Source organism: Letharia lupina, assembly GCF_014066315.1.
Source record: "Letharia lupina isolate WasteWater1 chromosome Unknown contig_2, whole genome shotgun sequence".
NCBI lineage: Eukaryota > Fungi > Ascomycota > Lecanoromycetes > Lecanorales > Parmeliaceae > Letharia > Letharia lupina.
In genome coordinates this window covers 1,900,620-1,914,309 of record NW_023502971.1, presented here as the reverse complement: position 1 = coordinate 1,914,309, position 13,690 = coordinate 1,900,620, and the positions used below count along the sequence as shown (strand labels likewise).

Genomic DNA, 13,690 nt, shown 5'->3' with positions numbered 1-13,690 from the left:
TCTTCGTCACTATCTAGATCCCTTGCCATGTCTTTACCACGAATCACTACCGTCGTGGGCGCTGGTCTTGGTGGTCTGATCTTGGGCCAGTGTCTGAAAGCAAAGAACATCCCCGCCACCATTTTAGAGAAAGCTTCTTCTTCATCACGTTTCAACTACGGTGTAACACTCCAGCAATCTGTTTACCAGCCTTTACTTCGAATACTTCAGATGAATGAAGCAAGCTTTTTGGAAAAGTGCTCGATTGGTGTGCCTGAGGTCCAGGTGAATTCAGCGACCACCACAACGACCATCCGCTGCCATCGCGGAAGATTGGAAGGTATTCTCCGTGAGGGGTTGGACATCAGATGGGAGCAGTGTCTCAAGAGTGTGAAAATGACCCCGCAAGAAATCTCATTGCATGTAGAGAACGGGCCCACGATTGCAAGTGACACCATTATTGGCGCTGATGGAGTTCACTCGCAGCTTCGCAAGTCATTCATCCCAAGTTCTTGTCTCAATGTTCTCCCCTACGTTGTTTTCAATGGCAGACGCAGCATTACCCTGCAAGATTACAAGCATGGACTCCAACAACACATGGCAGGCCAGACGATAATCCATGCTCTACGTGGTAATGTGCTGTTCCGGGTGTATGTGAACGAATACACTGCAACACATGTCTGTTTGGGCTACACATATTCGCGCCCGGCACGGGCCAATGATCAACTTTATGAACCGTACAGACCAACAACTGGAGCGGAAAACATTCCAGAGGAGTTTTACGCTGAACTGTCACTGTTCAAGCAGAAGGAGCTAGGGCAGGGATTTGCAGACATTTTTGACAGCGAAAAGGTTCGCCAAGACAGAGTCTTGCATTGGTTGATGCGAAGCAGCACGGTCCCACTCGGAGAGATTCAGGATCTTGCAGTCCGAGGTGTTTGGCTGATTGGGGACGCAGCCCACCCAACGCCAATCTTGGGTGGTGAAGGTGCAAATAAGACCATCACAGATGCGATAGAATTAGTAGACCACCTCTCGAATGGATCGGCTTCTAACAAGAACGAATTCCTTGAGAAAAGACACCAAGAGTGGAGAAGGGTTCTCAACGAAGGCGAAAGGAGACTCTCTGAGATGCATGGTTTAGGCTTCCCTTCGTTGTGATATTGTCGCTATGAAGCCAACCACGCTCCTCTGCTTCGACTACCGATCCGGTTACTAAGTATCGCTAATGACGAGAGAACTTTAGAGACGTACAGCCATGACCACAACTCGGCGAGCGATGGAAATGACTTGGAGCATGACGTTACTCACACCGCTTCCCTCGCTTCCATTTTGGCTGCGGTTGAGCCAAAATCGTGTCTTAGTTGGAGCCTCTCCTTTGGGCGAGCATGTATTTGCATTTGGAAAACTAGAAGACGATGCATGCCGAAAGGCTTACCTACGATGATGTCTTTTTGAGACGAGCGCCAGGCTTGGTGATGGTCTTCAATACCCCAAAAGGTTTGCATGAGTAAAATTTTCATATCGGCTCCATTTATCGGATGCCGAATATAGGCCGAGGGATTGTGGCTGGACGTAATATTCAAGCCAGGAGCATTATTGCCATCAGCCCGGTCCTCGTCATGCCATTCGAAGAGCTCGATGCTGTCAAATTAACCACCCTATATCGTTACACATAGTAAGTATGGTGCTGTGTCTCTATGTTGCTTGCTCGGTGAAGCTCAATATACTAGCAACTGGCCTGTTGACGAGTAGGACAGTAACACGCCATTCCAGACCCACGCGGTAGCGCTAGGCCTGGGTTCTCTCTTCAATCATTGTTGAAATCTCGATCAGAAAGTAGGCTGACAGAGAGATCCGGTCGCTCAGTGTATCACATATAGAGCACTCGGAGATATCCGAGCTGGAAAGAGCTGTACGTTATGTTGAAGACCAGACTTTCTACTTCAAATGTTGAAACCTGCATCATGTCTGGGATTGTGTCTTCTTGTAGACACATTTCATGGCTCGATGCCCGCCTTAGAAAGGCGATGCTGATTCCAAAATGAGAATCCAGGTGCATCAATTACGGACGGTTGTGGTTCGTTGACACAGACGCAGAAAGGATGAACGAAGACAAAGAGGACAGTATAGACGTTCTGAGTAGACTACAAACTTCGTGACACGTTGTTTAGCAGACCAGATCTTGCCATGAGATTCAGAGCCCATTGTTCACATCTGATGAAGTGGAAAATCAGTGTGTGTTCTTAACACCGCAGTGCTGCACCAATCAATCTTCTGACGTAGGAGTTTGGCCCCCAATCTATGCCAAGAGGCCTAGAGCCTGGGGTAGTGTTCCAGGGGCTTCTAGGCAAGATCTATCTTAGCTCATCGGCCCTTTACAGACCGATGCAGCAGTGGCGCATGCATCCGCCTTTGGGCTTGAACGCGTCGTACCTGTCATGAACCTCGTGACTTCCTTGGGCTTACTTTTATGTTCCTGCCATTTGACTTTCAACTTGTTACTATCCGTCTTAACACTTTCTACTTATCTCTGACGACACTTCTCCATACCTTACTTCTTATCATCATCATCATCGTCACCATCTTCATCCATCCATCTATCTATCTATCTCACATCATCACCTACGAGACCTTGGTTGCTTGACTTACCTTGCTTGCCCTCATACCATCATCCATACAGTTATCTTGTACCACATACCTATCTATCCATAGTCGTTCTTGACTGAGTCTCCCAACATGCGCACCTCACGCTCATCATCCAACGCCTCTTCAACATCAACGCCTTCATCTGCATCCTCAGACAACTTCCAGATCTTTGTCAAGCTGCTATCTGGAGACAGTACGGGACCCAAATCTTCATAGCAGAGTACAACAGAGCTGACGTACGACATAGCCATTCCTCTGACCGTCCCTTCAGACACCACGATATCAACCCTTCGCCAGCTACTCTCGTTGCGAACATCCGCCCCAACAACAGACATCCGCCTCGTCCACGCCGGCAAGCATCTAACCTCCGCCGATGCCTCATCCGGCACATCCACAACTCCAATCTCTGATCTCCTACCCCCATCCTCGACTCTCCACATGGCCCTGCCCATCCGCGGTGGCATGCCAACGAAGAAGATAAAATGCACGTTCAAAGATTGCAAAGACGGAGCGCAGAGGATAGTGGGTGATTGCTCGTTCTGCCAAGGGCATTTCTGCGGCAAGCATAGGATGTTGGAGGATCACAAGTGCAGTGGGCTGGAAGACTGCAAGAAGGAGAGTCATGAGCGGAACGCTGATACTTTAAATACCCAAAGGACGGTGGCTGTGAAGGGGATCTAAGATGTGGTGTGTGGGAAATGGGGGGATAGGAGAAATAGAGAAACATAATACAGATATTCTTCACAGACTGCGTTGGCTATTCGTTGTGATGCTGATTGCGACGTACGCTCATGATCTGCTTGGACGGTAAAATCTTGTTTCTCGGTTTGCGAAAGTCTGGTTCTGATTAAGTGCAATGTGTTGTTTGGAATTGATCTTCCTAAATGGTCCATGATTCTATTCTACTATCCGAGCGCCCAAGCAAAACCCTTGCCTTGTCCTTTATCCAAGCACCATCCGCTCCGGACTTGATGTCGTGTCTCACATACGAGCTCTGGGTTCCTGACTCCGATTCCGTCATCAATGAACTCGTCCGAAAAATGCTCTTCCATCAGTGTCCTGATATATATTCACGAGTAAAGGCCTATGAATTAAATTCATAATTATTTTTTTAGTTAGGGCTATCGAGTAAATAGGTAAGCGATCTTTGATAAGCGAACTTCGATGAGCAATATTTGAATTCCTTACGCTTTAATAATTATAAGACTAAATTTAAATTTTATTTTTTTCTCTGAAAGCCCACATTTCGTTCTATAATTTAAAAAAAAAATCTTAAAATTTTAATAGAAAACAAAAAAGTTATTCTAAAATCAAATAATGTGTACCTGGGCTGTCCGGCTGTCTTGGTGAGCGAACTTTGGTAAGCGATATTTGAATTCCTTGCGCTTTAATAATTATAAGACTAAACTTAAGAATTCTATTTTTATCTGAAAGCCCACATTTTGTTCTATAATTTAAAAAAAAAATCTCAAAATTTTAATAGAAAACAAAAAAGTTATTCTATATTCTAATAATGTACACCTATTTTTTTGGTGGTTGCGGACGTTTGATGGTTGCGGACGCTAGTTTATTTACCCGCAATGACTCAGTCGGTCTAACCAAAGAGCGTAGTGACCCTGAATTTATGATTGGCTGCACATACAAATTCAAGGTTTTCAAGCTCAGCCCTACCTTATTCTGTTATATATACTGATAAACGATAACAGACCAGATTCATGCACTGTCGACTTCACAGGTCTCCGCTCAATCGTCCAATCTTCCGATTTCATCCCCTTCCATCTGGAATCGCTGTCGATGGAAACTGGGCATTCAGGCGAGAGGTTACGAGAAGCATCGGCCTTTCCAAAGCCGGCCATCAAAGCAATAGGAGAGCACAAGCTGGAAGCCGATTACATGTGACTAAGAGCTCATCTAATTGCCGTCCCTATTTTTGATTTTTTATGTACACCCCCAAGCCGTCGTTGCAGTCATGGATCCCAATGCCAAAGCTCCAAGTCGCCATGCAAAGCAAGAATGATCGTCATCGTCATCGTGCTCCCTCCTCCACCGCCTTCCTCTGCGTGGGTTTTCCCTTGCCCGTACTACTACTATACTTCCACCAAAATATCGTCCCAAAAACAAGCACCATGAAATTGATCCAGGCGGCCATCATCCACTGGCCCCACGAGATGGTGATTTTCCTCTTCCCTTGCTCCCACTCGTCACAGACCTCCAAGAACCGCTTTGGGTCATCCGTAATCACACCGTCAACTTCCCTGTTTATACTCCACCTCATCATGTCTTCCTCGTTGACCGTCCACACGTACAACGGCCTCCCTTTCGCTTTCACATCGCGAACGAAGCGTGCTCCAAAGACTGGCAACATGAGGGTCTTTTGTAGCATGTTGAAGGAAACGTTCGGGACTGAGAGAAATTTGCGCGCGTACGGTATGGAGAAACCGATATGCGTTATGGGAAAGGTGGGAAGGTGTTCCGCGCAGAGAGGGAGGAACTTGACGGCCCAGCAACCGAGGACCAGGCGCTGATTCCAGGGTTTGAGGGGATGTGGGGGGACGGATTGAACGGTTTCCGCGATGAGGCGCATGACGTTCTCGGCGTCGTTGTCGAGCTAGTCAATTTTTAGAAGCAGTAAGGGTGGGTATAGATCGTACTATACCTTTATGTCTAATAGAAGCCAGACATTCTCCGATCCGGGAGAAGCCAGAAATTCGAGTAGATCTTTGAACCTAGGCATTGGCTCGTGAGGTGCTGCAAGCGTTCGCTGTTGGCTTATGTAGTCCCAGGAGCAGTCTATGATCTTTTCGTCTTTGCCGAAACATCGCTTGAGGGTTGCGTCCTGCACGAGTCTATCAGTCAATCATTTAGTGGTCGTTACCATGTTCAATACTAACATGAGATAACACTACAACGTCGTCCTTGGTCAAGTGTATATCCGTCTCCATCGCGTGGGCCTTGGCTTTAATCGCACCTCGAAAAGCGCCCATGGTGTTCTCTGGATGTTTGGCTTTGTACCCTCGGTGGGCGATTGCCTGGGGCATTTTGCGACCACTAGGACGTTTTCTTGCGAATGTCCAGGATGCTGAATGATGTCAGTCAGCACTGGGATTGTAGAAGCGAGATTAACACGGACGTTGAGGCCGCGCGACGTTCATGTCTAAGGAAGGAGCTTCTGCGAGGGTGTCGTAAAATTTGTCATCGAGTAGGAATGGTGGTACTGGGATAGGTGAGATTTTCTGTATTATAGGTTTTACTGCCGCCATCATGGCTGTAGGCGAATACGCAAGGATTCGTCCGAAAGGTAATGTGAGAGTAGAGCGGTTGATGTAGCAGTAGGTCGGATTTATAGGCAGCAGGGAACACGGAAGCCATAAAAGATGTGGCCAGCGGATATATCGAGTGAAGGGAGTGGGGTGTTTGTACCGCTGCACAGCAACGGGGATATGGGGAGGAGGAGATGATAATAACAATAATAATAATAATAATGATAATAATGGAGTTGAGAGCCTTTGGAGGTTGGAGGGCAGCCTGGAAGGATGATGCAGTCATGGTGCAATCTTTGCGCCAACGATGCTGGTGATACAAAGAATGGAAGCTTCAGATCTGACAACTAAAAAGTCTAGGTACGGTAGAGCCAATCACCAGCAACGCGCCAAAACCTTTTTGGTTTGGGGCTTGGAACAGATTAAATGGGAGGAATGGGCGTTCTTGAAGCGGCATAGTTGCGATTGTACGAGGGAGATCATTCCTCAATCGGGCCTGCACCCCCATAGAAAAGTCAATAAGCGATTTCACTGACTCTCCTCGCCCACCAACTCATACTAAAGTACGATATACTGGAACAGTGGAAGGTGCACATTTCTGACAATACATACATACATGTATAATTTTGAAGTCTTGCTTCGGCGGCGAGCAGCATGTTGGAGCACCTAAAGCCGTGCATTTTCTGAACACTGTGAGATCTTGCTGCTCAATTGCGTAGGTGGAGGATGTGGCAGTGCGGGCTCTCCTTTTAAGGATGTTTCGAATCTGTCATGCCGCATGCATGATGCGTGGGCTCAATGCACCCCGAACCAGGATTTTGGTGTGGTCTACCTCTGCTCGTCGCACATGATTGGGACTGAGCTCTTTGTCCTGAGTGACTGCTGTACTCCGTGCGGCCGAAAAATCTAAGACCTTGGCAGCCCGGCATGGGTACATCCACCGATTGAGACTGTTCACTGAGGGTACAATAACCGGCATCGGTTGGTGGATACTTCCCTGCCAAGAGCTTAGACTTTTCCGCCACAAGCAGATGCGTTGGAAGAAGCTCTGCTGTTATTGACAGCTTCTTCGCGGCAGAGTATTGGCCTGGAGAAAGAACGCTGTCAGTCTTTGCACGAGACAGTTGGTTGAAGATGCCTCACAGGATCGTAGACATGTAGCCACCTGAAGGCAAGTCAACGCTTATTGGAACCTCAATTTGCTCATCTCCTGCATATGCCTAGCCTCTTGCGAGAGTGCGAAATGGACTAGGTAAGTCAAATTTCTTCTCAGACTCAAAATCAACTTGAGGTTTACAGGGGCCATCCATCCAGTTGGGAAGGATAACAGAAAACCGAAACGGCAGCATTGGCGTCCAAACAGCGCAAGCTTGCTCAATTGGGCCCTGACGTGCTAAAGCAACCGCGCCATCTGAAACCATTTTGAACAGGATTACCCAGTCTAAGTATTTGTAGGTAGTCTCTGCGGGTCTGTCGAACGTAACGACGAGGTTGGGTGGGCCTCCATCAGGGAAAAATGCGAGAGTCAGGTTTCTTTCTGAACGTGTGCAGCAAAGTCTGGACTGCATATCGGGCGAGACGACAGCCTTTTCCCACCTTGCAATTTCCCTGATCCATGAGGCCACCTGTTCATCTGCTTCCCGTTGAACGGTCATCATGCCCGTCAATCCATCGCTATGCGTAGACCCTCGCCCCTCTCCATCCACGGTCCGCCACTGTGCAAAGACCTTTCAGGATCTGGAACAGAAAGCGTCATTCTTAGAATCGTTATACTCTACGAAGATTACTTTCGCGAGGTTCTTCATGGATACGGGATTATATCCAACAGAGATGCACCAAACAGCCTCGATGTTGCTCACATCATGTCTACAAATGGCCTGTGAGACAGTCAACATCTTGGTCCGGAACTGGCGTCCTAATGGAAAGGGCATCCCGATACAGTGACTCAAACCGCCATCATCACCTCCAAGAGCTCCAAAATAAGCCCAAGCGAGAAACCAAAAGCTTCAGGTGCAAAAGATCCGCGCGCGAACAAACGTCAACGCAAGACCATTTCGAGTTCAGAGCAATGCCTACTTCTCCGATAGAAGTTCTCTTGCAGCGAGACATGGAATGGAGGGCCGACGATGTCACCAAGTTTGCAGCAGATATAAGCTCGAGGGTTGGTGATGCGGACACGCTTGTAGGCGCACCAAGTATCAAAGACGTCGAGGTACGTTCTCTTGCAGTGGGGCATAAGGTGTTGGGTTGGCCATGTTAATAGATTTGCAGTACAAGGAAAAGTCGGATGTCAATGATGCGGATATGCTTGTAGGCTCTCAGGTTGTCAAGGAAGCAGACATAGGCAGTACTGTAGCGAGAAAAGATGAGGGAAAATCTCAGCCAAGTGGTTTGCAGCGAGATGTGCAGGCAGAGGTCGTCACCGCAGATGGGCTTGCGGTGGAGCAACGTGGAGGGCCATTCAGCGGGACCGAGGCCGCTGAGCTCTTCGAATCTGAACACCCGGGGGTATTGTTCGATCTCCAATGCAATGATTGAGGATGGCATATTAGAGATCTCTGTTGTTGTAGGGCTTTTGAGGTTATGAACCAACGAGTTGCGAAGAAAACAGCATATAAAAAGATGGGTGGATAGAACTCAAGCTTTCAAACTTGCTATTCTCGTGTATCAAAATCGACTTTCAAGCCTCAAAATTTCAGTAGTAATACGGATATGCAGATGGACTTGTGGTAGCTGGAAGTTGCCCTTTTGCCTCTCATCCAAGCCAGAATAACATGGCCTAGCCTCCGCTATGCTAGGCATGCCCTTATAGTACATTGATATGTTTGAGTAGTGTGATAGAGCCGGTGTTTACCCTTGTCCAAGCTTGAATGTGCCACGATATGGTGCAAGGAGTAGGCGTACCGATGGCATTATAGAAGCGCCCCGGTCCATCGATACGCAGATATGCTCGCTAGCTTTGTAGACCATCAAGGCTCCGGCTTAGCTTTGCTTTTCTCGTCATACTTGTCACGTCATCGGCCTGGCAGCTGTCCTGATTGCATGGCGACATTCTGTTCCTGGAAACGCTGTCCCAATCTCTCCGATCCTTTTAGGTATTTGTCAACGCACTTCATTACGCAGCCTTCCTCTTTCGATTGAAGGGATTTTGTTGTGAAATCGTTCACGCAGTCGTCAAAGCATCTCTGGACCAGCCTCGAGTACATCTAATTGCACGTGATGAGCAAAGCCAAGGAGAAACTTGATAAGATGAGTGCCTTGGTGTGCAGTGACCAAGGGTACAGATTAGGACCAGACTCACAGTCATGAACTCTTTCATCTGCTTCTTTTCCATCCGACCTTGCAGCTCACGCTGCTCTTGTGCATTGAGTCTAGTAGAAAGGGCAATGTCAGTAAGATGCCCAGTACTCTTAGATACTTTGTAGTATTTGCCATTTCGGTACTCACCCATCCATTCTGTTGTTTCCACAAGATGTCCTCTGTATTAGCAGTGAAACAAAGCTCCTGTGCGTTTGATGTATGATGAATGGAGCTTATGTTGAAGGTCTAGATGCAATGTTTAAAGAATCGGAGACAGTTTTGAACCCGCGCGCTAAAGAGTTGGACTACGGCAGCATGGATGTGTCCCGTGTGCAGACTAGTGCAGTTGTCAATTTCTCATTCCAACCTCCTTAGGCACGACACTCAAAAAGTCCCTATAAACACAGGGTCACTGGGTTGTATGTCTTGCTTGGAACCTTTTTCTCCGTCTCACTTGCCCAGCACAAAAGGATCCACTGCGCATTGGCACCTGTCAGCTGCAAATCCCCGCGAAGCTTGACCTGACTATACCAACCGAAGGCTCGAGATCCCTCCTCCCTTTCTACGGCTGGTGCAGTACCTTGCGCCATATTCATGCAGTGAATTTGCTGCTATCCAAGGAGCTACCGTTTTGGCCAACCTCGTCTGGAAGGCTGAACGACCACTCAACTGCCTCAGAAAAGCAACAGCTGTCAGATCAACATCAGCCAGCTCTGACACCTGGCACACATCCAGGGAACGTTTCAGAGCGAGTCTACCGGCCTAAGATACAGCGGAGTTGAAACAGGTACAACGGTCGCCCTACAGCAGGATAGCAGGGCTAAGCCAGTAATATTGGCGCGTGGCCGTCGGCGCGACAACAATCCAGGCACGCCTGAGTCGCAGACTTAAGGGGTATCGCGCCATACAAGCAACCTGCCTAGGTCGCGCACGGGAACTATATCACTTTGAAGATTCTGCGAAGGAATGCGCATTACTCCAAATTCCTTGGTCAGGTGAAGCAGGACGGTCGGAATCTATTTTGGGACCAGCGTCGATCGTGACCAAATCCTCGTCAGAATCGCAAAATATCACAAACGTTCAGGAAATACTTCCTTGCTAGCGATTGTCTTCAATATGGCTGCGAACAACGTTCCGGCATCAGCCGTTGCCGCTCCACAGCAGCAAATACCTTCCGCAACGCAGAACGCTGCATCTCCACCCTCAAAGCGTGATCTCGCATCATGGTGGAAAACTTTCAAAAAGAATGCGAGGAGAGAAGAGGAAAAAGGTGAGCTTGCTGTTCTGCTACGTCAATGGCCAGTCCTTCTGTGATCCTGAAGGCGCGAGCAGCAGGAGAGCGTCCGAGGGCTACCCGATTGTGAATAGAGAACCATTCCATCAAGCACTCAAGGATACTCTTGCTCTTTGAAGTACGTGGTCTGAGCTCACCGCAATGACCAAACTTTCGTGCGAGGCTCTGCCGAACCCACGACGGCATCGTCCTTGCCTGAGTCCCTGAATACACCCTTCAATCTCTTATCTTTTCGCTTGAGCTGGTGCTCATTCTATATGCTGACATGTCCGTCAAAACAGTACAAGCTCCCGTCGGCATATTCGGCGTTCCGCTGGAAGTCAGCATCAAATATGCAAATGTCGCCATCTCTCTCACAAACGAACAGGGAGAGAGTTACGTATATGGATATGTACCGATAGTCGTTGCAAAATGTGGAGTCTTTCTCAAAGAGAAAGGTAAGACCATGTACACCCAACTTTTTTTGGCGCATTTTCTTACAATTCGGCTTCAGCTACCGACGTCGAGGGCATCTTTCGGCTAAGCGGCTCTGAAAGACGTATCAAGGAGCTACAAGTACTGTTTGACTCTCCTGATCGCTATGGCAAAGGACTTGACTGGACAGGGTACACCGTCCACGATGCAGCCAACATCTTGCGGCGATATCTGAATCGGCTGCCACAGCCTATCGTCCCCCTCACCTTCTATGAACGTTGCCGAGATCCTCTTCGAAGTCATCAAGCCCAAGCGGTTGGCGATATGGAAGCCCAAGCTCAGGATGTGGGCGATTTCGATCATGAAGGAGCCATAACAACCTACCAACGATTAATCACAGAATTACCGCCATTAAATCGCCAGCTACTTCTGTATATTCTGGACCTCCTTGCTGTATTTGCTTCCAAGTCCGAACTCAATCGAATGACGTCTGCCAATTTAGCTGCAATATTTCAGCCAGGAATGTTGTCACATCCAAGCCATGACATGGAGCCTCCGGAATACCGGCTTAGTCAAGATGTTATCATTTTTCTCATTGAAAACCAGGACAACTTCCTGGTTGGTATGAGTGGAACTGCAGCGGACGACAAGACTGTGAAAGAAGTACAAGGCGGCGTTCAACGTCGACCAAATACGCCAACCAGGCTTTCTCAAGCGGGCCTGGGCAGGTCAGCTTCAAACGCAAGTGCAGGTGCAGACAGCCTTAGAAAGCAGGGGGGCGTCCGGAGGAACGTGTCTGTCTCTTCGAAGAACTCTAGATCCTCAAGCAATGTTCCAAGCCCCGGCTCTCCAGCTCCTGGAAGTCCACTGGCAGCTACTACTTCCGGAGGAGGTGTTCAAAGGAGTAACACCGTCCCGTCGAAGAAGTCGCCAGCCATCCCTTCGGCTCGATTCAGAAATGCGGAGCCATCGACGCCTACATCTACCAAGCTCTCGCCGGGATCTTATATCTTGACTTCGCCTCGAACATTATCACCTGGATCTAAATTAGCCCCCACAACTTCAGAGACTCGCTCTCCTTCAACTCCCACACAAATCGCTCCTAATACTCATAGTCCTTCGAGCCTGAACTCTGTTCCAGAAGCAAAAGAATCGAATGCCAGAAAAACCAGCAGAGAAAAGCCACCATCGACCGAGAAGCTTTCTCTACGAACGGCAGAACATGGTGGAGTCAACACCACGATCACTTCGGGTACACCTAATCGGGAACGCAAGAACATTTTCTCAAAGTCCCCGTCGAGTGACAACGATCGCAAGGATGTGCGCCAACCCAACAAGTTGAGGAAAAAGCGAGTTCCAGAGCTGTCACCTAACGCTAGCGCTCAAAGCTCGACACACTCATTGGTATACGGCGCGCCGGAATCGCCGTCCAACCAAGGATTTTTCACGCCTATGCCTACGCCCGGCTCTAGCATTCAAGTGGCCAGCGATTCATTGTCGCACGTACCTCCTGTAATTGCCAACACAGACGCAACACCTCCATCTGGACTACCGCCCCGAATAGGTGAGCTGGATAAACTTAGCGCATTCCATGTATCACAACCGAGCAGTAGCCGAGATATCAGTCCCGCCCTAAAGCCTTCAAGATCTCCAGCCCCTTCGATACATTCAAGGACTTCTGCTACCGAGGATTCTGAGGTAGAGCACACTGACGGTGGGGCGGCTGCTGGGACGAAGAAGAAACACCGATGGAGACTATCATCTACCGCCAAACCCAGCAACGGTAAAGCTCCAGCGGCTTCAGGAGCGTCGCGATTAGGCTCAAGTGCCGTCGCAGAAAAAAGCACGAGCTCTCTCGTGAGCGAAGGAAGGCCACGAAAGTCGACGACAGTTGATTCACACCAAACACAGCAAACTACTGACACCGAAGCAGCAAAGTCATTGGGCATCCAACACTCTAGCAATGAGTCTACGCCATCCAAGGATAGAGAAATAGCCAAGGAGAAGGACAGTGTGGATGAAAAGGAGAAAAAAGGGCCATTTGGCTGGATCAAAGCCAAGGTCGCCCACGCTAAAGAAGAAAGAAAAGAGCGCGAAGCCGAGAAAGAGAGGGCGAAAAGTCCACCTCGTGCAGGTAGCGAGCATGCTGCGAGTAAACAAAGTCTAGGCAGTCTTGGCGCCATCGCGCAAGAAGGTCTGCCAGTTCGAGGAAGGTCAATTGAGCCTATAGCAGCAGGTACGCAGGAGAAAGAGAGGGAGGCAACTGTCGCGCAATAATGATGGAGAGAGGGAAAATAATGACCTCGAGATTTTCTTTTTTGTCCCATGTGCCAAAAGATTGTTGAGAAAATATGAGAGAAGGGACTGATATGGGTTGGCATGGAAGGATACCCCTGCTTCGATTAATTGGAGAGACTGTTTGGCCTATAGGATTCTACGCGGCTGGGTCGCCGGCGGATCTCTTTGCGTGTCTAGATACCTAGTCACGCTCTTATACGATGGACTCTGGAACAAGGATTGTGCCCCTTTCCCGCTTTTCCAACGAATCATCTAGAGGTCTGTACTTGAATGCCCATCGCTGGCGACCTTCACCTAGACCGCAATGCATGACCGTACAGTACACAGGCGTGTCAATTACGGGTGTAGTCTCTCTTCACAAAAACCAGGCAAGGCGTCAAAGATGCCTTCTTTTCAAATCTTACACGTTCAATGGTAATCAAGTTTCTTCTTGCCGCAACCTCTGTGTAATCGATCCAAAAGTATTGGATGAGTGCTTCAAGGATAGAAAGCCCCC

At 48.6% G+C, this 13,690-nt stretch overlaps 6 protein-coding genes across 6 annotated transcripts; 4 read left to right on the top strand and 2 right to left on the bottom strand.

Moving 5' to 3' along the window:
* Positions 1 to 27: 27 nt before the first annotated feature.
* On the top strand, positions 28 to 1,140 carry HO133_004617 (uncharacterized protein; the record flags this gene model as incomplete). The annotated part of the gene is made up of 1 exon (XM_037295533.1): positions 28 to 1,140. One exon carries the CDS (start codon positions 28 to 30, stop codon positions 1,138 to 1,140), a length of 1,113 nt encoding a protein of 370 aa, XP_037157534.1.
* A 1,578-nt stretch (positions 1,141 to 2,718) lies between these two features.
* On the top strand, positions 2,719 to 3,309 carry HO133_004616 (uncharacterized protein; the record flags this gene model as incomplete). Its single annotated transcript, XM_037295532.1, has 2 exons — positions 2,719 to 2,821; positions 2,876 to 3,309. 2 exons carry the CDS (start codon positions 2,719 to 2,721, stop codon positions 3,307 to 3,309), a joined length of 537 nt encoding a protein of 178 aa, XP_037157533.1.
* Positions 3,310 to 4,654: 1,345 nt separating this feature from the next.
* Positions 4,655 to 5,891, bottom strand: HO133_004615 (uncharacterized protein; the record flags this gene model as incomplete). The annotated part of the gene is made up of 4 exons (XM_037295531.1): positions 4,655 to 5,236; positions 5,285 to 5,464; positions 5,520 to 5,707; positions 5,759 to 5,891. 4 exons carry the CDS (start codon positions 5,889 to 5,891, stop codon positions 4,655 to 4,657), a joined length of 1,083 nt encoding a protein of 360 aa, XP_037157532.1.
* Positions 5,892 to 7,956: 2,065 nt separating this feature from the next.
* On the top strand, positions 7,957 to 8,426 carry HO133_004614 (uncharacterized protein; the record flags this gene model as incomplete). Its single annotated transcript, XM_037295530.1, has 2 exons — positions 7,957 to 8,100; positions 8,160 to 8,426. The coding sequence occupies 2 exons, from the start codon at positions 7,957 to 7,959 to the stop codon at positions 8,424 to 8,426; spliced, it is 411 nt and encodes a 136-aa protein (XP_037157531.1).
* A 476-nt stretch (positions 8,427 to 8,902) lies between these two features.
* Positions 8,903 to 9,778, bottom strand: HO133_004613 (uncharacterized protein; the record flags this gene model as incomplete). Its single annotated transcript, XM_037295529.1, has 3 exons — positions 8,903 to 9,094; positions 9,190 to 9,367; positions 9,666 to 9,778. The coding sequence occupies 3 exons, from the start codon at positions 9,776 to 9,778 to the stop codon at positions 8,903 to 8,905; spliced, it is 483 nt and encodes a 160-aa protein (XP_037157530.1).
* A 526-nt stretch (positions 9,779 to 10,304) lies between these two features.
* HO133_004612 (uncharacterized protein) lies at positions 10,305 to 13,173 on the top strand (the record flags this gene model as incomplete). The annotated part of the gene is made up of 3 exons (XM_037295528.1): positions 10,305 to 10,458; positions 10,764 to 10,919; positions 10,976 to 13,173. 3 exons carry the CDS (start codon positions 10,305 to 10,307, stop codon positions 13,171 to 13,173), a joined length of 2,508 nt encoding a protein of 835 aa, XP_037157529.1.
* Positions 13,174 to 13,690: the final 517 nt, after the last annotated feature.